At 38.8% G+C, this 24,630-nt stretch overlaps 1 protein-coding gene across 8 annotated transcripts in view; it reads right to left on the minus strand.

Annotated features, from left to right (window-relative positions):
• Window positions 1–7,855: 7,855 nt before the first annotated feature.
• The window catches only part of Atrx (ATRX chromatin remodeler), a 188,969-nt gene continuing 172,194 nt past the window's right edge, over window positions 7,856–24,630 (minus strand). For all 8 annotated transcript variants that reach the window (XM_052734627.1, XM_052734580.1, XM_052734576.1 and 5 more), the window contains 5 exons: window positions 14,108–14,257; window positions 13,108–13,233; window positions 12,150–12,245; window positions 11,674–11,802; window positions 7,856–10,720 (listed from right to left, as the gene is read on the minus strand). In XM_052734627.1, coding sequence (XP_052590587.1) covers window positions 10,442–10,720; window positions 11,674–11,802; window positions 12,150–12,245; window positions 13,108–13,233; window positions 14,108–14,257 — 780 coding nt within the window. In that variant the 3' untranslated portion in view covers window positions 7,856–10,441. The remainder of the gene's footprint in view (window positions 10,721–11,673; window positions 11,803–12,149; window positions 12,246–13,107; window positions 13,234–14,107; window positions 14,258–24,630) is intronic.

Genomic DNA, 24,630 nt, shown 5'->3' on the forward strand with positions numbered 1-24,630 from the left:
AGGCAGGAGGATCATGGCAAGCTCCTGGTCAGCTATGGCTACATTGTGAGACCTTGTCTTAAGAGAAAAAAAAAATGTTACTACAAAGCCATGTGTGATGGCCCATGCCTATAACCCTGCACCAAAGAGGCTAAGCAGGATTGCCATGTTTGAGGCTAGCTTGAGCTACATAGGGAGCTCCAGGAAGACCTGACCAACATTGTAAGACCTTGTCTAAAACATGACAAAACAAAATGAGATTTACGAGTATCTTAAACAACACTGGAATTAAATTATCCCAGGATAATTTAAAGGGGAAAGCAGGATGGAAATTGTATTGCACTGTAATTTTAATCATGTCCATATATCATACATGCAAACATATGAACAGGAAAAAGGAATAGTGGTAAATAGGACAAAGGTTGGTGGTTGTCTTCAATAAATCCTTATATTCTTTTCTGCCTCCATTTTCAAGGGCTTTGTGATTATTTGGACCCATGAAAACAAGCTAGGCTACACACCTCCAACTCAGAGTCAATTGATTAGCAACCCAAGTCCCACCCACAACCTGAATTTTCCATTGCCTTACATTGTAGTAGTAGGACAGTGGACAGTAGGCTTACATTGTAGATCCCCATTCTGCCCGTACCACCATTTAATTACACGTGCTGCACTGTGGCAGCTATTGGCATAAGTAGGGCTATGATCTTTTGTGCAGAAGTACAGCGTACCATTTCTTGGAAGAAGCCGATTCTGAGTTCTGTTCTTTGCTACCTGCATTTGTTTTACTGACTCCCTTACTTCCTTTTTTTTTTCTTTTTGAGACAGGGTTTCTCTGTGTAGCTTTGGAGCCTTTCCTGGAACTCACTCCGTAGCCCAGGCTGGCTTCGAACTCACAGAGATTTGCTTGCCTCTGCCTCCTGAGTGCCGGGATTAAAGGTGTGTGCCACCACTGCCCAGCGACTCCCTTGTTCTTTTTTTTTTTTTTCAAATGAGACTGAAAAAATTTTAATTAAAAATGATGATGAGAAATAGGCTTACAATTATTTTCAGCAATGCAGCTGAAAGTTGGAAATGGTTGCTTTGGGTACAATGTACAAATTAGAAACTGGAAAACACCTTCATTGCCCCATATTTACAAAACAACAGGTAGGTATGCATTCAAAAATTTAGTTCCTGAAAACACAGTCTCTTCCCAGGTTTTACAGTTATCCTGCTAATGTTGATAGTATGTGTTAATACTTGTGTTTTCATTCACAATATTGCTAGGAAGTTATCATGAATATCATGCCCATTTCACCTCAGTCACCTTGGTGAGCGTCCTTGCTATATTATTTATGCATGCATTCTGTGCTGTATTTCAGGGAAGCTTTGAGAGAAATGATATTGCCCAATTAGGTTCTTCATTTTGATAAAGATGAACCACTTCTAAAAACACTGACAAATACTGATGCTACAAATCATGTTGTGTCCAAATAACAGTAATGTCGAATGTCTTCTACAAGTTTTTCATGTGGTTTTGTTGCATGAGCTAATGCTGTCTGGAGAAAATCATTAGCCATAGTGGAAAGAGAGGCTTTGCTGATGTTATTCCTGAATTGAATGACTCCCTTGTTCTTAATCTCTACGTGTTCGCATTCTAAATGCCACTCTGGCTGTCTTGGTTTGTGGTGTGGGAATGGAACCCAGAGCACTGCCTGTGCTAACTAAGCCACTGCTCTACCGCTCCGCTACAGTCGCAGTCCTCTCCTTAGCTGCTTCCTTAATGCACTGATTGATAAGTAACTTAATCATTTTGGTTTTTCAAGATAGAGTTTCTCTGTGTAGCCCTGGCTGTCCTTGAACTTGATCTATACACCTGGCTGGCCTCAAACTCTGAGATCTGCCTGCCTCTGCCTCCCAAGTGCTGGGATTAAAGGTGTGTGCCACAATTGCCCAACAATTTATTTTAAGTTTTAATAATCTTAACATTTATGTGGGTCTGTTTTGAGGTTCTCTCTTTTGCTCCACAGACCCAGCCAGTAGTCTTTTAAGAATATCCTTGGTGGCTGGAGAGATGGCTCAGAGGTTAAGAGCACTGGCTGCTCTTCCAGAGGTTCTGAGTTCAATTCCCAGCACCCATATGATGGTTCACAACAATCTGTAATGATATCTGGTGCCCTCTTCTGTCATGCAGGCATACATACAGGCAGAATACTGTATACATAATAAATAAATATTTTTTTAAAAATACCCTTTATTTGTTTATACTAATCTGAGCTGAATATTTATTCCTTGCAGCTGAAATAAATCATTCATTTTCATTTATTTAATAAGTTTTTACTTGTGTGTTTGCATGCTCAAGCATGCATGCATTTGTGTGCGCGTGTCTGTGTGAATGTAGGCCACAGTGTGTGCAGGTTCTCACAGGGGACAGAAGAGGATGCTGGATGTCTTTGAACTGGACTTAATAGGCAGTTGTAAGCTACCCAATATGAGGGCTTGGAACCAAACCCAGACCTCCTGTAAGAGCAATATGTGCTCTTAACTACTGAGTCATCTCTCCAGTCTGTTTTTGAAACTAAGTCTTGTTATATAGCCAGGCTGGCCTCTGAACTCACAATTATCCTGTTTCAGCCTATTCTCTACAGGGATTACAGGTCTCTCACAAGAGTGAACTTCACCAAAACTACACAGAGAAACCCTGGCTCGAAAAACAAAACAAAACAAAAAAAAGTGAACTTTATCAGGCAAAACCATGAATACTCAATTCGTTCAGAATACTTAACCCTTTAGGCTTCTCAACTAGTGACTAATTGAGCTCCTGAGGAAGTATTAAACATGAGTTCAGGCACTTGCCTGAGGCAGGAGGAAACATAAGACCTCTATGTCCAAAACAATTATCTGTGACAAGTGGGAAAGGTTTTAGTCTAGGAAGGGAATGAAAAAGCATCATGTGCCCTGGGTGCTGCTTGCGAGGACACAAGAGAGTACCTTGAAAACACTCATAGGGCAAGAGATTCTTGTTTTTATAGACTTGCTTTAGATAAAAGATCAAAATGGCCAGTGGTGGTGGCACTTGCCTTTAATCTCAGCACTTGGGACGCAGAGGCAGGCAGATCACGGAGTTTGAGGCTAGCCTGGTCTATAGAGTGAGTTCCAGAACAGCCAGGGCTACACAAAGACACCCTGTCTAGGAAAAAAAGAAACCACAAAACAAGATCAAATGGCGAAGGAGGACGAGCAGCTTTCAAAGGGCTGGGCTCAGGGTAGTGCAAGGAAGAACTCTGGAACCTGCCTCTTCTAGTCAGCATGCTACTGTATAGACTTCTATTCTTTTAAGCCTATTTCCTCGCCTGTAAAAAACAAAAAAAAAAACCAAAAAGCAACTGAGCATAATGCCCTTGATGTTCAAAGCATTCAATAAAGCCTGTTTGCTATGTGAGAAAAGAGTCTAAGGTATGAAATGACAGAACAAGGTGGGGGTGATTGTAGTGTATTAAAATTGTTTTGCAGTCTTTCAGTTCTTTGCAAATATGTAAGCTATTCATGGTCCTTACAGCACATGTCTCTAACACAAGAATAGTGCTGCATATTCTAATAATGATTTAAAAATATTTTTTAGATTTAGTTTATGTGTATGAGTGTTTCACCTTCTTGTATGTATGTGCAGCACATGTACCTGGTGCTCACAGGGGTCAGAAGAGAGTATCGGATCACCTGGAACTAGAGTTACAGATGGTTGTGAGTCATCATACAGATGCTGAGGATGTAACCCCGGTCCTCTGCAAGAGCAACAAGTGCTCTTAACCACTGAGCCAGCTCTGTTGGCTGGAAGAGATTGTTCTTAACATAGAGCCTTGTATTTTGTGCCTGTAACTACATCAACATTTCTCATTCTAAATAGAGGTTTCTGAAGTACTTGCTACAGACACCTGGCCTGAGAAAGGCTGAGTAAATCCATCCTAGCCATTGGACCCAGAGATGCACAAAGCTCTCAGACCCCATCAGTTTAGTCCATGTTAAGTGTGGTGAAAGAAGAACCTTTTAAACAAATTAAATATCCCTCTGAAACAAAATCCTGAGGCCAATGGGCTGGGCGCCGAATTAAAGGCTTAGGGGCTATTCCTGGGTCTTCCCTTTCATGCTCCGTGCTGTTTGCAGTTTGCCCACCCCACCCCCTTTTTGGTTCACAAATTCTTCCACTTCCCAAGAGCAGTGCTCATTTGAAAAGTTAGTTCAGTGAAAATTACTCTGAAAATGCACCTAATATTGCCTGACAGACTGAAAAAAACAACCAAGTGGAATTGAATGTTGTACCTGCATCTGAAGGGAGTCGAAAGAGGACTGGAATAGGAAGAAGACAGAGGCGCAGCCCAGGCCACACTCCCTTCTCTGTTTTCCTACAGTCCTCCCATCTCCAACATCCTTTGATTCTAGGAGGTCCCCTTTTAAGCATTATAAGGCAGCTGTATGTGTGGAGTAGATTTGGGGGAATCCAGTGTGGAGAAGGGTAAAGATTGGAGACTCACACTTGGTTTGAGTTTAGGACATCCAGGAGGTGGGAAAAGAGGTTGGAAACCCTACAAGTGTTTCCTTTGCTGAGTAGGATACACTCCAAGCAGACCTGCCTCACTAAAGCCTTTGAAGCCCAACCTCTTCCAGCTCTATTGTTGTAAACCTAAGGGCCAGGGATGAACTAACAAGACCTCTGATGGCTCTAAAGCACAATTCCCGCCTCCTTTTCTCAAGTTTGGTTTTGTTTTCATTGAAATTTATTCACAGGCTTCTACCTGCTTTCCTGCTGGCGTGTGGGGACACGCAGCTACAGAAAAAAAAAAAAAGATATTTCATTCTTGGTGTTTGTCACACAATTGGACTATGAACTTCTACCTCAAAGGAAGGTACATGCTGTGTCGATGTAAATATTTATCGCCTCCTCCCGCTTACTATAAACTTTATCCAGACTGGACCATTTGTTGTTTTTTTTTCCCCAGTTGTGAACTACGGAATGGGAAGTTACCAATTGTTTGCTTTAAAAGCTGGCTTCGAAAAGGCCAGTTTATATTTACTTCGATGTTTTCTTATACTCATTCCAACCACGCAGCTAGGGTCTAAGAATGAACCCCTTGGAAACATATTTTTTGCATTTTCTGCAATGAGTTCCAGAGGCAGTAAGAGCCACACAGCTCTGGGAGTGCCTCTGGGCAAAAGATAAAGGAGGTTACAGCTAGTGGAAGCGGTAATTAGAGCCAATTACAACGTGACTTATCTGCTTTGTCATTAAAATGCCTGTCAGACCTCTCATTTTTCTAAACAAGAGGAAAAGAAAAGGTATAGCTTAGTGGGGGAGAGGGTTAGCCACAGGGAAAGGATTTCTAACGCTGTTCTCAAACTCACCCTGTAACCTTAGACAAGCTCATAGTCTTTTTGGCTTCATAGTGCTTTGCTCACAGTTAAACTCTTAACTCCAGGAGCTGAGAGGAACCTGGGAAATTACGTGGAAATCTTGTCTTCTAGCAGGTCTTATAGCCCCACCCCCTTTCCAAATGGGACAGGAAGCACTCAAAAGCCTTTAACTGGAATCTATCTTGTGCTTCTTATATGCTACAGATTTGACTTTGGTCTCATTTTTACTGTTATTAAAAGAATGTAATTATTTCCCTTGCAACTCTCACAGATATTGTATAGGTCAACACACAATAACTCCAAAACACTTTGAAAATCTTCAGAGAACCTTATAAAAAATAAGACATCGCCAAGAGACACTAGCACTCTCAATGAATCCGTCTCAATCAATCAGGCTTTTTGATGGATTGGCTCGATGCAGGGCATGGCGGCTCCCACTTGTAAGCCCTTACTGTTTGGAGGCCAGCCAGGAAGACCTGAGACACTGAGACCCTGTATCCAAAGAGCAGAAGTGAATTGGCTTGAGAAAAGCTTACTTTCTGCAGAAGAACAAAGATGTCACTAATGGACATATCACTTTGAAAGAATAATCAAACGGTAAATGAAAACTGGAATCCTGACATCTGGTCTCCTGGGGACATAGGTAAAAGGTGTTCTTACAAACACCATTTATATCTACTATCCTATACAATCCCTTAATGCTGGGTTTCCTTTTGTCCTTCAAATTATCTGTAGTCTGGTCACTGAATACAGAACTCATTATCTGTCTTCTAGTCTCCAATCTTTCTTCACTTTGCATTCTAACCCATTCAAAATTACCCCACCCTAAATCTCCATCTTTACCTGCTACTTTGAACACATCACCTGCCTTACAAACTCTAGTTGTCCTCAATATTAAATTACGCATTCAGAATCTCAAGGCCTTCAATTTACTTTAGGGTCTTTCTCCATCCCTCCTGACCTTTGTTCCCTTTCTTTCAATACTTATACTTTCTCCTCATATACCTGAAACAAAGCCCATCATTCCTCTATCTGATAAGTCATCTCTATTCACCGTTGTTGAAAGCCAACACCCATTTAGTATGAGGACTACAGGGATGGAGCAGGCACACCGGAACAGGTAGAGGTCTCTTAGAAGTCATCTGATCCCTCAGAGATGACAGCCAAGCTCCCACCCTCTCCTGGTTCCTCTGCCAGAGAAGGGCAGTACAGGCACATACCCAGAATGAATGTAAAGCATTGCCTTGCTGAACAGAGTGTGATGTGCCCAGAGTATGCTCTCCTGACAAATGTATGTATTGGTCACTAACACCCTTAGCTGACGGCTAGTGTCAGGCAGGTTAACTCAGGAGAGGGTTTTATGTATACTGAGAATATTGTGGCAGTGCATACCCTAGGGCTGGACACTCTTAGGGTGAGGTACTATTGCATTCTTAGACCCAACACTAGTGATACTGAGCTTAATTACTTGGCAGATAAGCACAGCTTTTTAGAACACTCATATATACAAGCACATGCACGTCTGTACATGCACACTCAACACAGATGAAAGTATTTCTGTAGCCTGGTAACTCTTCTGGGATTGGCCCAGTCACAGACTTAGGGGGTGGAGGGGCAGTGGTGGATTTATTTCTCTAATGATAGATTTGAGACAGTCAAAAGTCACATGAGATGAGCCTGGTGATACTAGATTGGTCATGACCTGAATATAACTTTGAATGAAACAAACATGCAAAAGAACTAACCTATTTTACTTGAAGAACTACAAACATGCGGTATCTTCTTCCAAGGAAATCCTGGTTACCAGGACAAGTAATTGCTTTTCAAGTTTTGTCTGGAAGAAACTGAGTTCATGAAAAAAAAAAAGGTAGGGTGGGCAATGCTCAGGAAGTCTACAAACTGTTTCACTTCTTTCTTTGTTTTGTTTTGTTTTGTTTTTCGAGACAGGGTTTCTCTGTGTAGTTTTGGAGCCTGTCCTGGATTTCACTCTGTAGACCAGGCTGGCCTCAAACTCACAGAGATCTGCCTGACTCTGCCTCCCGAGTGCTGGGATTAAAGGTGTGCGCCACCAACGCCGGCTGTTTCATTTTTAGAACCGGGGGGGTACTATGGTTTCCATGCATCTGCTTGGACTTCTGGGTAGTGCGCACCCAAAACAAGGGTGGGGAGTGGCCCTGTTTGACTTAAATGAATGGCATAGATGTTGGGAAGCAGGGAATGGGGCTGGATTACACAGAGACAACCAAAACTGAAACAACACACACAAGGCTTCCTGGTATGTAAATTCTTTTTGAGGTTAGAGATCTCCTTTTACAGAATTTAGTATATAACAGATTCAAAAACCAAACTCCTTGACCTCCCAAGTAGTAAACAACTAATGTGCAAAAGAACCACCATTAAACAGGACATCAAAAGCTATACATTTTCTATGAAACAATTATGTGCACAGATTTTTTTCAAAGCTGTGAAAATGCAATAAAGAGCACAACACATTTTGGTCACTTTATTAAATGACATTAAATAGTTTAAGTTTCAACTACTAAACAGCACTTTGAATGGTGAAAACACAGATAGTATATTGTCATACTCGAATGCTTTTCTTTTAAAAACACAATTCCAGTCCTTATATATATTACAAAAGAGCCTTAAAGGAAGAAGTGACATCTTCTCTACAGTACGTAAGATACTCAATACAGAACTGAAAAGCAGTCTAACAGGAACCAAGGCAAGTCTTCACAGCTGTATGATTTCAGCAGCCAAAGCTGGATGATGGACTGAAACATTACTATACAACTGGGACAAAACATATACAATATCACAATTCTAGGCCAAAACGCTTTACACCCAAAGAAATAAAACAGGTTACAAAATGTGGAGAATTTAGCAGGCAAAACTGTATTACAAGCAACATTTTAAATCGTCATTTAAGCCATTGCAACTATTTAAAACATCTAAAACAAATATAAAAATGAGCTTTTTAGTATCTTATGTGATTTTTGTCTTTAAATATTTGCTAAAAGTTGATGTTATACTCAAAGTACATATATCATGTTGCTAAAATGTCAAGTGAGAAGAGTGTATGCAAAGTGGTCCAAGATTTACTTCAAACTCTCTGATTTCCAATTAGTCCTTCTAATTACTATTCTTCAAGTTATAGCTTAATTCATTGTGAAAACATATTAGAAGGTTGCCTAAATTTTTTCACATCTATGTCTTTGAGTAAATAATTAGACCAGGTCTAGTCAATCAGTTTTACAGTAGTCTGATAACAGTTGGCCAGGGCATACTGCTTTCAAATATTTCTCTCATAAATCTTGCTTCTTCCATTTCTTCCAAAGTAAACACACATCTGCCCCACCCCCACATTAAATAAACTTGATGAAATATCCAAATACATGGAGTTTACTAATGTGTTTTATCATGGGAAGGCGGAGCCAACAAACCTCACATAGTCTTCTCCATCATAAACGCAGTGTATGTGGATGTTTTAGCCACTAGTTCTCCCAAGATACAAATGGAAATCTTGTAGTATCCAAACAACTAAAAACCATGTTCAATTGTAGCTCACTGTTCAGCTCATATTCAATTCAATCAAGTCCAGAGATGCCTAGAACAAATACTTCACCACCCAGCTTTTCTTTATCTATTCTACTTGTTACATCATTTCATAAATGGTGGTGCCATGATGAGTTGACTCCCATAGTCAAACACAATCTTTTTACTGAAGAAACTCAAGCAATCAAACTGAGCATGAGTAAAATTATATGTCACTTTTCATAAACCTGGATCTAGAAAAAGAAATAAAATGATTTTCTAGTAAAAAAAAAAACAAAAACAAAAAACTTTTAAGAATTGGGTGAATTAACTTTATGCAAAAAGAAAAAAAAATCACCCCAGAGATCAAAACTGGAAAAAAAAATCAAACGTTACTACATTTACTACAATGTAAAGGAACTGGGGAAAAAGGAACATGGTGATGAGTAAAAAGAAGAGCAGAGAAGCCAGTGATCCTAATCTTTAAGAGGAATTATTTCACAATACTGACAAGTACTGGGGACTGTTAAAGCACATTCCTCATGTGAACTTAAAGTCAGCAATGGTTCTGCCATTTTGATGTTGTTTATTAAACAGGGTGTGAGCTGAGCCTAAAACCACAACTTCAGCGCTAACCTCTTCAAATGCTCTAACTTGATTTTCTTCGTTTGCATCCCACTGCCAGCAACAGGATGAAGCACCAGCACTGGCACCATGGCTGACAGATGTGTTTCCACTAGTGCCAGGAGACAGGAAACTCATGTGCAGAAGATAATCCACAACCCTGAAATCTTAGCAGTAATTATTTCAGCACATACAACTGAAAATAAAAAATGGCAGAAAGACTAAATAAGAAAAAGGAATTTCCTTGTCTTCGACTGTACTTAAGGCTGTTTATACAATGCTAAGATAACTGCAAGGCTCCTCCAACGTTTAGAGTAGTAGTACTTAAGAATATTGCACACGCTTCTGTGTCTAAGATAATCCTTAGATCTAACTTTTAATCACAGAGACAATATAGTAGGAGCCCAGTTTCAGACTTCAGTCAAAAGAACATTAAGACCATTTCAATCACTCTAATCAAGAAATGGATTAAGTACAAAAGTATTTTTATAACTTGAGGAATCAACTCTAAGAACTCAGCTGTGTGTTTTTATATGTAAAGAGCGAATATATAAATCTTTATTAATTTCTAAATTCGTTAATTTTATGACAATTTTATGGTTGCTAAAAGCAGGCATAAAAATTTAGAGAGGAAATCTGTGGAGCTGTTACTGTTATGGAAGGATTTGTTTTCACTGAAAACAATTTGAAATATCTTCTGTACTCAATGTGTGTAAGAAGATTGTAGGCAACATCACTGACAAACGTCAGAGAGAAATGGTATGCCCTATTTAAAAAAATTTAAAACTAATATGGAAGATTGGCATTTAAGGGGTCCAAACTATTTATACAGTTGAGTTCTGTTAAGTCATTGATTCCTAAAAAAATAAAAGTTCTTTCTATGATTTTAATAATCCTTTAAATTTTTAGTGCAAAATCACATTGATTTCCCTGGGGAAGGTCCTGGATTTTTGCTTCTCATTGGGGGCGGTGCACGTTGTAAGGGTGGTGGCTGCATACCACCAGCCACTGACTGATACATTCCTCTCATATCAATCTGCTGGTAGTTAGAAGGAGTCATGATTAAATTGGGAGGCTTTGGCATCATGAGGTGACTCAGTGTTGCTTGCTGATAAGTCATTTGTTGCTGCTGCTGCTGATTGTACTGCTGCTGGAGCCTTCTGTTCATAAGTATTCGCTGAACACAGCTGATTAACTGGAGAGAGAAGAGGGAGCTGTATATACACAAGTGTATGTCCCGCCTCAAAGAGGCAAGTATCAAATTTTGAGTTAAAATCAATTTGTTAAGGGAGTACCATACCAAAAGGAAAACACATTATTGTTATCACCATTACTAATTTGATGGTATTCACAAGACCATTACTGTAGAAACCAGTTAGTAACACCATTTAGGAATAAATTCTCTTAATGACTTGACTATTGTATTGCAGGCAGCATATAGGTTAGTTGCCATAGTAACCTGTCCTGCACTGTGATTAGTCTCAAGTATTAGTTACAGAACTTTTTGTCAACTCCCCTTTCTTTGTCATTCTCTTAAATATTTTACATGATGACAGACAAATAAACATTTCAGTGATGAAAACCAAGGGGAAAAGCATTTGCAGTAGGAGTAATTCCTACCTGAAGGTCTCAAATTCCCTAAGATAATCACGATTCCACAGTGCTTTCTAAGTAAAACTCAAGCCACAGAAATTGATTCCCTAGTGTCAAGACAGTGCTGGGAAAGATGATCAAGGATCATGGAATATGGTATCTTTTGGAAGAGTCAGGCAATTTAATAGGAGCTTATACATCATTCAGGACATCATTTCCATGATCCAAATAAATACACTGAAATGTCTACTTTTAGAAGATATTAGAAAGTGACAGAAGAAGCAAAAGTCTTGAAACAGTTCTGAATGTCCAGAATAGATAAAAAATAAAATTATAAGGAAATAGATCCTATAAAAACATCCAAGAGAACCGATTGTGGTGTCACTCTTTCGGACAAATATCTCTTAACACTACTGTTTTTTGGTTTTTTTTGTTTGTTTGTTTGTTTTTTTAAAGCAAAACTTGAGACTAATCAATGACCATTCACCCTGTACGGTTATTGCAGTCATTACAAACTGAAGAAAATCCAGGAGAGCCCAGGGGCAGAGTTCTTACCATCTGCTGTTTTGTCAATACATCATTGTAGATGGCTTCTCTGCGTTTCACATCAAGCTCCTGGCTGGCTTGTCTACTTAATGCTAGTGCTTGTACTTGGGCCTCAGAGAGATTCATGTTTTCTTTCCACTAAAAGAAAGACATTTCTATTTACTTCTTAGACTGTACAACTGAAAGGAAATTATTAAGGTACTGAAATATGGTCAGAATATTTTAACCCCCCCATTCCACCCCCGGTTCTCCTTCCTTTACTCGTTCCCATTTTTTCTCTTATGTTAACATTTATGCAAAATGGATGAATTATAGTTTGAGACTGTTATACAGCTTATTGGTACTTTACTATTTTGAATCATAAAACTTTTAAAGATTACATGATTTTTCCCACAGAAAGTAGAGAAGTGAATGAACGTTAAAACAAATGATGTGAGGTATACATAAACTGGAGGTTAATATAAGTCAATTATTAATTTGCTTACTACAGTTGAAATGATATCTTCAAGAGGCTGAATCCTCACTGCTGTCACACTGTTCGTTGCTTCTACAACTTTTTCTCTTCCTTGATTAATAAGGTCCTAGAAGGATGTAAGAAATAAGCTACATAGGGCAGAAAGACAGCCTAGCTTTAAAGTACACAAATCATTCCTCTTGCCAATTTGTAGCACTTGATTTAAAACCTAAACAATTGAGGAGAACAGCAAAACTCAGCATCTATAAGTGAAGGAAAACTCAATGATGCAGAGGCAGGTGGATCTCTGTGAGTTCAAGGACAGCCTGGTCTACATGGTGAGTTCCAGGACAGTCAGGGCTCTGCAGAGAGACCCTGTCTCAAAAAAAACCAAGACAAACAAACAAACAAAAAAACCAACTCAATGATACAAGAGACATTTTAGGAAGATGCAAATTTGGGGTTTATTGAACCAGTTAATTTAAATAAACCCACTGAGTAAATTTTAAAAATGAAACCACAGATTAAATTATTAAACTTGGTATTTCCTATTTAATTCATATTTTATTCTGGTTTTAAATCATAAACGTCATAATGATGGACAGTAGTGAACACCTAATGGCAACTCTACATTGCTTGTAAATTCATGTATGCATTTAACCTACTTTCAAACATTAAGTAATTTGTTTTTTTCCCGTATTTTATAAGTGATCAAAGTGCTATTTCCCTAGCCATTCAGCTGCCCTATTGTTCCTTAATTAAAATAATTCAAACTACATTAATTCAAGGACCGATTCCTTTGTGCTCTGCACAAACTCCATTTTACTTTATTAGGTTGGTCAAAAAGGTCAATAAATAAAAGAAAAATTTCTTGGTCTACTCAGGGTAATCTTTTAGAGAATGTGATATTCCTGCACTGGGAACCTGCAACAAGGCTGTTGGAACTGCCTTTAATTCACGTTAAACTATTTTTGTCCTTTCAAACTCACCTCCAGCTGTTGATTGCTCATTGCTGACAGGGCTCCCAAATTAAAAGGAATATAAGGAGTTTGAGAGCTGAAAGTGACAGGGGGTAAATTGGTCCCAGTCGGTATGTTGAAACGCATGGTCAGTCCCTAAAAACAAACAAAAAAAAGTTAGGTACTTTTCACATTGTGATTAAAAACTTGAAACTCTACATCACCTACTGGTTTAGTAAAGAATCTACTTTCTCAGATCTAGGAAATTATTAACACTCTTCCACACATAAACAAAACACCCTTTTGACCCGAAACTAAGATCTTATTACATGGAAAGGTTTAACCCCACAGACTGAGGGAACTCTGTGAATTCTGATGAGACTCCTAACATCATATTAATGGTAAAGAAGTTTGGTACAATCAGTTAGGAGTTTGAAAAGGATTCAGGTATTAGGATAAGATTTCCATGTTCAAGTGTGCTGCTGTTTAAAACAGACTTGAGTTATTTTAAATAAAGTTGCTGCTGGAGATTGATATTAAATGTGCAGCTCTTAATTCAGCAAGGGCTAAAGCAGAATTGGAGTGTTGTTGGCTTTTTAAAGTATAAACTGCTTTCTTCTCCCCACCTTACTACTGATCATAGCCAAACCCCATAAACTGAGACTCCTAACTAGGGAGCCTATGCCGGAGGACCAACTACATTAATGTGTCTTCCTTCAAATATGACCCTTTCTTCTTCATTGCTCTGTCCAATGACTAACTTAAAAAGTTTGGTTTGTTTCTAATTTGTTGCCCAGTATTTAATTGTTGAGATCAAATAATCTCCCTATCTCAGCCTTTCAAGTATCTAGGACCATAGGCACTGCACCTAGTTCCAAAAGAATTCATTTATTTGCAGATCTTTATGCTACAAAACAATGAAGTTCACTATGGCATACATGCAGATAATGGACTCCAATCATAGTCACTCTAATTAAGCTTCTCCTTTTCCCCAAGCAGCCCCACAGAAAAAGCACTCTCAACACAATACCTTCTTTTCTGCTTCATATTCGGCCCAAGCTGCTTTTCTTTCTTCTTCAGTCAGCTCTTCTTCTTCTTTGTGGTCCAAAAGCGAGTCATGTTCGTGATATCCTACAATGTGTTCTTTATGTATCTGAAGAAGTTCTGCAAGTATGGTATCCTGTTTTGAGGGGTGAAATCATAATTATTTTCCCTCTCTGGATCCTATCTTCATAGTTCTAAACCGTTAAGAGTAGAAATTTGACTGCTTTTCACATTTCCAACATATACTACAAATCACGGAGAAAACAGATCTCACATCAGAATTTCATTCATAACAGCATATTTAGAGTTTGTTTTTTAAAGAGAGAGCTGATCTGAACTTGCTATATAGCAAAGGATGACCTTGAACTCTTGATCTTTCTGCCTCCAACTACAAAGAGCTAGGATTACAGGTATGTATCACCCTATCTGGCTACCTACAAATTTAAACTAATACACATTACCAATTAATTACAACAGTGTCTTTAAAAATGGTGTCCTGAGCTTATTATTAGTATTATTATTTCTATGTGTGTGCACGTGTACATGTATGCTACAACATGCACCATAGCAACAAGCGACTTTACCTACCAAGTCATTCTTGCCAGCCCTAAGACTGCCTTCTTTCTTTATTTTTATTTTTATTTGTGTGTGTGTGTGTGTGTGTGTGTGTGTGTGTGTGTGTGTGTGTTGAGTACAGTGCCCTTGAAGGCTAGTGGCATTAGATTCCCCTGAAGCTGGAGTTACAGGCAGTTGTGGGCTGTGGACATGTGTGATGGAGTCAAACTCCTTTGCAGGGTAGTATATGTTCTTAACTGCCAAGCCACCTCTCTAGCCCTAAGTCTGTCTTTGAACATTAAAAACTGAATGCTTGCAGGACGGTGGTGGCACACACCTTTAATCCCAGCACTTGGAAGGCTGAGGCAGGCGGATCTCTATGAGTTCGAGGCTAGCCTGGTCTACAAAAGTGAGTTCTCCTGAGTGCTAGGATTAAAGGCTTGTGTCAGCACCACCCAGTTCCCAGCCACAATTTAGCCTGAGGCAGAAGGATCAAAGTTCAAGGCCAACCTGTGCAATTCAGTGCATGACCCTGCATCAAAAACCTACCAAACCTAAATGTGGTACACATGCCTATAATCCCAGTATTGGTAAGAGAAAAAGGAAGAAAGCCTATTGCAATAAGCAAGCAAACTTGAAAATATTCACAAGTTGTTAAAAAAAATCATACATGAAAACATGGATACAAAAGAAAAGTTAATTCATTTACAAAATGATTTTGCAAAGTTGTTAACAAGTGCTCCTTGGCTTTACTTTCTAAACTATGAATTTAAGTGCAGAACAAATTACTGATCAAATGAGTGGGGGTGAGGTACGTGCACAGAGAAGCAGGTAACCTGCATCTAGCAGTACTTAACTCATGCATAAGTTTAGGCATAGACAAATCCTACACTTGCAAAAAAAAAAAAAAACTGCCTCTACATATTTAGCCATACCTAGAAATATGATCCAAGAAAGAGAGGAAGTCAAATATCTGTTAAGCAACTCAAGATGAAAGATTCAAATCATAAAGCCCTAAGTCTTTTCCTGTACAATAGCAAATGTTGACACTAATTCCATATAATGTGTTATTTAATCTCATATAAACAACCTTTTTATTTTGCTACTGTAGCAAACACTTGAAATAGTTACTTCCTTTCAAGAAGGAAAAGGAACTGACTTTTTAAAGATAAAGCTATAACTAGGACCTCATAATTCACTTTGACATGCAGCATGTGCTACCTCCTTTGCTGAAATGAGCAAGCTTTTAAAAGAACATACAAAGAAAGGATTTCAAGAAAATTTCCTGGTAGAACCCAGAGATGCTATGAAAGGTACTGTCTGGTGTAGAAATCTTCCATCCAAATCTTAGTTGCTGGCCTGTGTCCCATTAAATGGACTTACCATCACTTGCTCAAACTTCATAGCAGTTACTAGGACTACCAGGCAAAGAGATGTGCCTGTTTTTATGAAAGCATCTACGAAAAGTGAACATGACTCCCCTGACTACCCCAAGCACAACAGAAACAAACCGGGTAATATTCAGTTTTTTTTTTTTTTTTTTTTGAGACAGGGTTTCTCTGTGTAGCTTTGCGCCTTTCCTGGGACTCACTTGGTAGCCCAGGCTGGCCTCGAACTCACAGAGATCCACCTGGCTCTGCCTCCCGAGTGCTGGGATTAAAGGCGTGCGCCACCACCGCCCGGCCAATATTCAGTTTTTAATTTATGTATTTCGTTGTGTTTTCCTGAGATGGGGTCTCAGACTGGCTTTGGGCTCCTAATCTTCTTGCCTCTACTTCACAAGTGCTGGGATTACTGACATGAACCACTATATTCAGATTTTTTTTTGAGAGAGAGTTTTGCTAACGTATCATGAACTGGCCTTAAACTCCTGATCTTCCTACCTCAGCCTCTTGGGTACCGGGATTACAGTTCTCAATCACCACATCCGGTTTCTAGTATTTTTTTTATTTTATAAATTAAGACTTTATTTTATATGCATGTATAGGAGAAACACGTAAACTCTTGGGTCGGTGCTGTCTGTGGCTTCAGGCATCTGATGGCATCGGGGACTGTGTCTTGCACGGGCACTGCTATGCTGGTGCCTCTACCAGCTTCCTGCTACGATTGGCCACATGAACTCTGGTTTCTACTGCTGCTCTTTCCACTCGTCGTTCATTGATAGCATCTCTCTGAGATCTGGGCAAATGTGGTACATTCACGCAACACAATGAATAGCAGGCCTAAATGGGAAGGCCTGATAATAGAAAACTGCATTGGATTGGGATGCAAAACCTAGGGCAATTGTATGCCATCGACACCTGACTCTAGCTGGAAGGGAGGCCATGAAAATAGGACCCCAGGCCTGTCAGTTTCCTAACAAGAGATGGTCGTTATTTCTGGCCAAGTATCACAAAGTGGGATTTTTCTGTCCTGGGTTGGGGTTGCATCTTCAACTCAACAAAAGGAAATGTTTTCTGGGGTTTTTTAAAATAATTTTTTTTACTTTTATTTTTTGATGTGTGAGTGAGTAGATATGCATATATATGGTTGAGATGTGTATATGTGTGCAGCTGGGATATGATGTGCTTGTGAGTGAGTGTATGTATATGTGCATGGTTGGGATGTGTGTGTACCTGTATGTGTGTGTGCATAGTTTATGTGCATGGTTGGGATGTGTGTGTACCTGTATGTGTGTGTGCATAGTATATGTGCATGGTTGGGATGTGTGTGTACCTGTATGTATGTGTGCATCATATATGTGCATGCTTCCATGCATGCAGGCAGAGGCCAGAGGAGGACATCCAGTGTCCTGTTGTTATCACTCTTAACCTTGTTCCCTTGAGACAAGGTCTCCAACTGAACCTAGAGCGAGGCTGGCAGTGGATATATAGCTAGATATATATCCTCCTGTCTCCCCGGTTTCTAATATTTTTACAGGTGAACATGTCAAACAGAACTAGAATAGCTGTTCTCTTACAAGGCTCTATGGATGGTACCTATTTTACTTCTTCCCGGCAGTAAGTGATAACTGTAACCACAATAGCTATCAGTGTACTTCTCTGACAAAGCTACCTAATATAGGGACCAAGAGAACTCTACACCACTGGATTTGGGGCTATACCACTGATAAATCTGGCTTTGAACAGAAGTTAAATATGGACTAAATACTACTTGCTCACAGGTATAACAAGATGCTACAAGAAGAGCAGAATAAATGAAAACACCCAACTTTTAAAATAATAAACACCATGTCAATTGGGTAGCATCTATTTCTCAATTATAACCCAATTCAGACATTACTTGTTTACTGTGAAGGAAAAGCCTTTCCAGAAATAACATGTGTACATACACAGTAAAAATGCCTGAGACGCCGGGCAGTGGTGGCGCACGCCTTTAATCCTAGCACTCGGGAGGCAGAGCCAGGCGGATCTCTATGAGTTCGAGGCCAGCCTGGGCTACCAAGTGAGTTCCAGGAAAGGCGCAAAGCTACACAGAGAAACCCTGTCTCGAAAAACCAAAAAAAAAAAAAAAATGCCTGAGACATCAGCGAGTTTTACCAGGCTAGTCCTTTGCATCCTATAATTTCAAAACCCAAACTTACTGACTTGAAATTAGGAGAAATTGAGGGCCAGGCAAGTGACTTTTCCAATTATACAAGGAACTAGCTGGGACTAGCAAGTGAATTTCCCAACTCTTATCCAGAAATTATTGTATCACACTGCAGAGAATGCTTATTTTCATGAGGCATGGCTCCTCCATTTCCTAGATCTACTTTTTTAGATAAAAAAAAAAAACAATCACTTGAAGGACTCTGGGCAAGGGAGAAACATAATGAGGTCTTTCATTTTTCTTTACTTTTAACACTTGTAACTTTTTTGAGCTTTCTTTTCCTTAACAAGTATAATTTTTAAAGATTTATTTTTACTTTATGTGTATGGGTATTTTGCCTGTAGGCATGCATGTGCATCATGCATGTGTTAGTATCCAGAGGCCAGAAGAGGGCCTGGATTAACTGGGACTAGAGTTATAGCTGGTTGTGAACCAAGATGTGTGGGTGCTGGGAACCCAGGTCTCTTGGGAGAAAAGCCAGTGTTCAACTGCTGAGCCATCTTTCCGCCTCAGTGGAAACTTCAGGCGGAAACTGGAAACATGATCACCTAATTAAGGGCAGGTAATAGTGACAATTCAGCCTCTGCCCAGGCAATAATGTTCCCTTTGATTCATAGCCAACTGAAATACTAGTAAGTCATGGGAAAAGTTCGCATTATTTTGATTTCTACCATTAATAAATTTTGGAGCCTTACTAACATAATACCTTCCTCATTCTATCAAACCAAACCTCAAAAACAAAACAGAAACTCTTTATATTGTTTCTAATGAATGGGATAGTCTCTGTTCAAATAAATTAATGAAAGTAATACCGATAGCAAACTATACAACTGGGGGCAGCTATCAGTAACATGTTATGTATTCCTCCACATATTTATACATGCAGCATTGCATAAAAATAGTAATGTATTATATTTAGTTGAAACATACTTTTCTCTGTTGCTATTTTTGCATGGACATCATCTTACAACAAATACAAACCATCATTTTTCAAGAGTGTGCAGAGCTTACATTATTTTATCAGTGGTTCTCAGCCTGTGGGTTGCAACCCTCTGACAAACCTCTATCTCCAAAAATATTTGCATTATGATTCCTAACAGCAGTAAAATTACAGTTATGAAGTAGCAATGAAAATAATTTTATGGTTGGGGTCACTACAACATGAGAAACTGTTAAAGGTTAGGAAGGTTGAAAACCGCAGAAAAACTTCATCAACTATTCATTCCCTTAAGTAAAGTATTTTTTAAGACATTAAAATTTTTTCCTGTTGATTATTATGACACCAGCAATGAAATTAATTAGTGAGTATATTTTAATAATTTCCTCATATATTGATTACACTCGAGTCCTTAAACAACTGTATGTACCACAATCACCATTTTAAGATTCTAGGGAGATGGCTCAGTTGGTGAAGAACTTGCTTTGCAAGCACAAGAGTCTAAGTTTGGATCTCCAGAACATATATAAAAAGCTGGGCATGGCCGTACATGTCTGTAAACCCAGGGCTGAGGAGGAATTCTGAGGCTCACTGGCCAGCTAGCTTAGTCAAATCTATTATCCCAAGATTCAGCAAGAGACCTATCGCAAAAAAAAAAAAAAAGATGGAAAGTGTCACCTCTGGTCAGATGAACATTCACTCACACAAATTCATGCAAATGCCACCCCCACTCTCTCTATTTTACAAATAAAAAGACAATGCACACAAATTAAGGCACTGTCTTAAAAAAAAAGAAACTAATATATAGTTCAGAAGCACGAAAGCAGACACCATTCCCACATCTCTGGCTTTTAAATTAATTGCAGCATTCAATCAGTTTAAGAAATGAATGATGAGATTAAGAGGGCCAAAAAGTATTTGTAACAGGATCCTCAGATTACTTCTTCAAGAAGAACAGTTTTGCAAATCGAGAATAAACTATGGAATTTACAGTTCTCATCCCATGTAAGATACAATCAGTGGAAAGGTTTTTGTTTTCCCCTTTAAAGCAGCATTTATATTTGTTGCTATAGTAACACTATTATTGAAAACAATACTGGAACAGAATCTATAATCACCAAGCCAACAGTCATCAAAATGAGGTTTAAATTACATCCAAATGTGTACCTTTACTTTTCTTTGTTCAAACTTTATTTTTGCTTAAAAAGTTTTTTTTTTAAAGCTTACAAGCTGAAAAAAGCATGGTCTGTATTTCAGCTAACCACCTAAATTTTAAGGTTGAAAAATGACTAGTTCAATTAATAAAACAAAATTAATGATAAATTAAAAGTTTAAGTTAATTTATTTAGAAGTTTAAAGTATTTGGCAAGCTGACAAAAATTCCCCTCTAATTAATTCTGAAATTCAACCTTGAAAATAAAATTGTTAAAAAATAATCAAGGCTTAGCCTGGGGGTAGGGTAGGAGGTTTGGCACATTTCAAAAATATTTTGCTTACTATCACTTTGAATTTGAGTTTTATAATATCTGGAAATAAAAGGTCACTAGAATACTTAACTGCCATATGACCCACTCAAAAGGCAATGAAAAAGTCTCTTTTATTACTTTAAGAAGTCTAGCATTTTAGTGAAGACATTTAATAATCCTGGTCCCAAAGCTTTTACTTTCCCATTGGAAGGCAGACTGTAGTGTGTGCAGTCAGTAACTGGAGAGCTTGCTGGATGGATGACATAGTCGACCTCTGTGTCTGGAGCACCTAACCTTCACTAAAGAACATTCGGCACAGGCCTAGCTCTCCAGAGTACTGGTCTGAGTTAGTGACAGCCACAGACTGGTCACTTGCAGCGAAAGAAAAGGCACGTCTGCCAAGCTAACATTAGCAGAAAGCATGTTTAAAAGGAAGGAAGGGGTTTCTCTTTCACATTTGAAGAGCTAGACACTATACTTAGTATTTACATTTCAAAAACTGGTTATTGGGTTACAATGATTAATTGTATGTGCTACATGCCACTATGAGATGGAGACTGACACTGTAGATTTCATATGACCACAGTTGTTCTAGAGACTAGAGTCTTCCAAGCAGGACCTAAATTGGAAATCAATTTTCATCTCACACAATCTGTAGTTCACATGACCAAGTTCTGTGTTTTTGCAAACATTAGCACTCTCTAAGCCAAAATAGGTGTGTTATAACACATACAGAATAGGAATGAAAACATCAGAAGACAAGTAAATGATAAAAAGGATATAAACATTTAAAAGCTATGAATAAGGTCATCCAGTAATTCTTATAGTGAGCAAATAAATCTCTTCTGCAATGTCTGCTCTTTTAAAGGTCCAAAATAATAAATGTCATACAAAAGCGTACCTATGCAATCTAGTAGCCGAATCTAGTAATTCCCTGAAAGGGGCACACAGCTTCAGGTCCACCACTCCTCTTCCTCTAATGTGTTAGAAGCCCCAGATTTGAATTAGCCAACAGTAACAACTCCCGTGGCACACAGAAACTGTGCTATTGAAATCCCTCTATCAATGAAGGGTTGACCCTTAGGAGCGGACAACTCGTCAGTTGTATCCCCAACTCCCAGGAATGTAAAAGCAAAATGCTTCACAGGCTTTTCTCTTTAATAGACTACAACTCCACAACTAAACTGCTCAAAATACTAATACCAACATAAAATTATGTAGTCAACTTATTTTATAAAAGAAAACCTGTGTTAGTTTTCTGAATTTCAGATGGAAGTTAAGACAGAATTTAAATGAAACATATACATGATCACATAAACGCAAACCACAGTAGTAGTTCTGAAGAACTAAAATTTTTGCTTGTTTGTTTTGTTTTAGTTTTTTTGAGATAGGGTTTCTCTATGTAGCCCTGGTTGTCCTGGAACTCACTCTGTAGAACAGCCTGGTCTCAAACTCAGAGATCCGTCTGCCTCTGCCTCCTGAGTGCTGGGAATAAGATGTGTGCTGCCATCACTTGGCCAAGAACTGAAGTTTTCAATTTTACTATAAATAGTCATATGTAGCCTGTGGCTCCTGTACTAGACAGTGCAGAACTAAGGTCATAAGTGCATTTCAGTTCTAGTTTCTACCACTTACTAGCTCTACGTCTGAGCACATTATTTCTCTTAAGTCTCAGTTTGGAAGTGTATAAAGTGAGCCCAGTCACTATCCACTTTACAACATTACTACTGACAACACCACATATGAGGATTGGCACAGGGCCTATTTTACCGATGACTTTATTGTTGATATATGCAATGGTCTCAGACAGGATCATATCTCATCCATCAGTAATATCAGAAAGAACTGAACCACTATCTTGACTGAAGTAGTCTGTCCTGTTGGTAAGCTATTAGGAAAACTCCACTGGTATGATCAGTTTTTCTAACACCATTTCCAAGAAAATCATACACATAGAAAGCTAAAGAAAGAATAATCAAAGCCGTCTCAAGAATATGTACACACAGCCGGGCGGTGGTGGCGCACACCTTTAATGCCAGCACTCGGAAGGCAGAACCAGGCGGATCTCTGTGAGTTCGAGGCCAGCCTGGACTACCAAGTGAGTCCCAGGAAAGGCGCAAAGCTTCACAGAGAAACCCTGTCTCGAAAAACCAAAAAAAAAAAAAAAAAAAAAGAATATGTGTACACACACACACACACACATATATATATATATATAAAACATATAATATATACATGGATAATTTTGATTTTAAAAATTAAGAAATTTTTTTAAAAATTAAGAAATTTAGCTGGGGGCTACTGATGTGGCTCAATGGCTAAGAGCATATTGCTCTTCCAGAGGACCCAAGTTTGATTCCCAGAATCCACATCAGGTAGTTCACAACAACCTGGAACTCCAGCTTCGGGGGATAAGATGCCTCTGGCTTCCATGGACAGACAGACAGACAGACAGACACACATACACACACACACACACACACACCCCTACCTACCTCTAAACTAAATCATTTGGAAAAAAAGAAATCTAGCTGATGATTAATAGACACTTTCATTATTTAAAATAAAAAAATGATAAAATCTAAGCAATTTATATATAAGAGTATCAAAAATTCTAGAACTACACAGGGAATTTTAGCTGTCAGTATTGTTCCCATTTTGCCAGAGACTGAGGAATGGAAAAAATGATGTTAACAATGCACATGTTTATGTAGAGATCAAGGACCTGTTTTGCAACATCTCTTTCTGAATGCTAACTTTGCCTATACCACAAAAAGATACCACATACAGTCACATTAAGGATTCAGAGACATAATGTATTTTTATTAACTGATCTTTGAGTGCTAGATTCAACCCAGAGTGTCATGCATGCTAAATGCACACACTACCACAGAGTTAAACCCCTAGCCCAAAATAATCTACTAAAGGTCCCTAGAAGTACTTCAGAGATATTAATCCTTTATCCTCAAACTTTCATTTGTCTCGTTCTGTTTCTTTTTGGGGGGATGGGTGGGATACCATCTCTTTTTATATAACCCACAAACTTTCTCCTTTTAATTTTCAGCACTGGGGATGGAACCTAGGGCCTTGTACATGCTGAGCACTCGACACTGAGCTACAGCCTAAACACTCCATAAAATATTCTTGCTAAGAGTATCTGCCACAAATACACTCAAGCTTTCAGGTCTAATGCCTACGTTCCACTCTGTGGAATATATATGAGATCTCCCTCTTCTCTTTCTCTTGCACCCCACCCCAGGAAATAAACAAACACAGAACGGACAGAGGAGACCACACATATTAAAGAGATTTTAAAGAAAGGTATAGCAAAAGTCTCTATAGCCAAATGTAGCATGTGCGACTTGAGTGTATCTCGATATTAACAAAGTAGTTACAAGACATTCAGAGGCAACTGGCTACATATAAATAAATCATTAGATACTGGATAATGTTAGGGAATTAAGAAGTTATTCATTTTATAGTATGGGTATTAATGTCTTAATACTTTAGAGATGAGTGTTTAAGTCATATATGCCTAGCAGTTGATGTCAAGTGTCTTCCTGATTGCTTTCCACCATATTTCTGGAGACCAGATCTCTCACTGAACTCGAGTTCATTGATATGACTAGACTGGCTATCCAATGAGCTCCAGAGATCCCCTATCTCCCCCCTTCTCCCAGCACTGGGGTTAAGGATACGTATCGCCATGCCTAGCTTTTGCATGGGTGCTGTAGATCTGAACTCAGGTCCTTATACTTGCTGAGGAGGCACTTTAGAAACCGAATCCAGGGTTGGGAATTTAGCTCAGTGGTAGAGCACTTGCCTAGCAAGTGCAAGGTCCTCAGCTCTGGAAAAAAAAAAACTGAGTGTCCTCTCTCTCTCTCTCTCTCTCTCTCTCTCTCTCTCTCTCTCTCTCTCTCTCTCTCTCTCTCTCTCTCTCTCTCTCACACACACACACAC

Source organism: Peromyscus californicus, unplaced genomic scaffold (genome assembly GCF_007827085.1).
Source record: "Peromyscus californicus insignis strain IS unplaced genomic scaffold, ASM782708v3 Scaffold_10__1_contigs__length_136768540, whole genome shotgun sequence".
Lineage (NCBI taxonomy): Eukaryota > Metazoa > Chordata > Mammalia > Rodentia > Cricetidae > Peromyscus > Peromyscus californicus.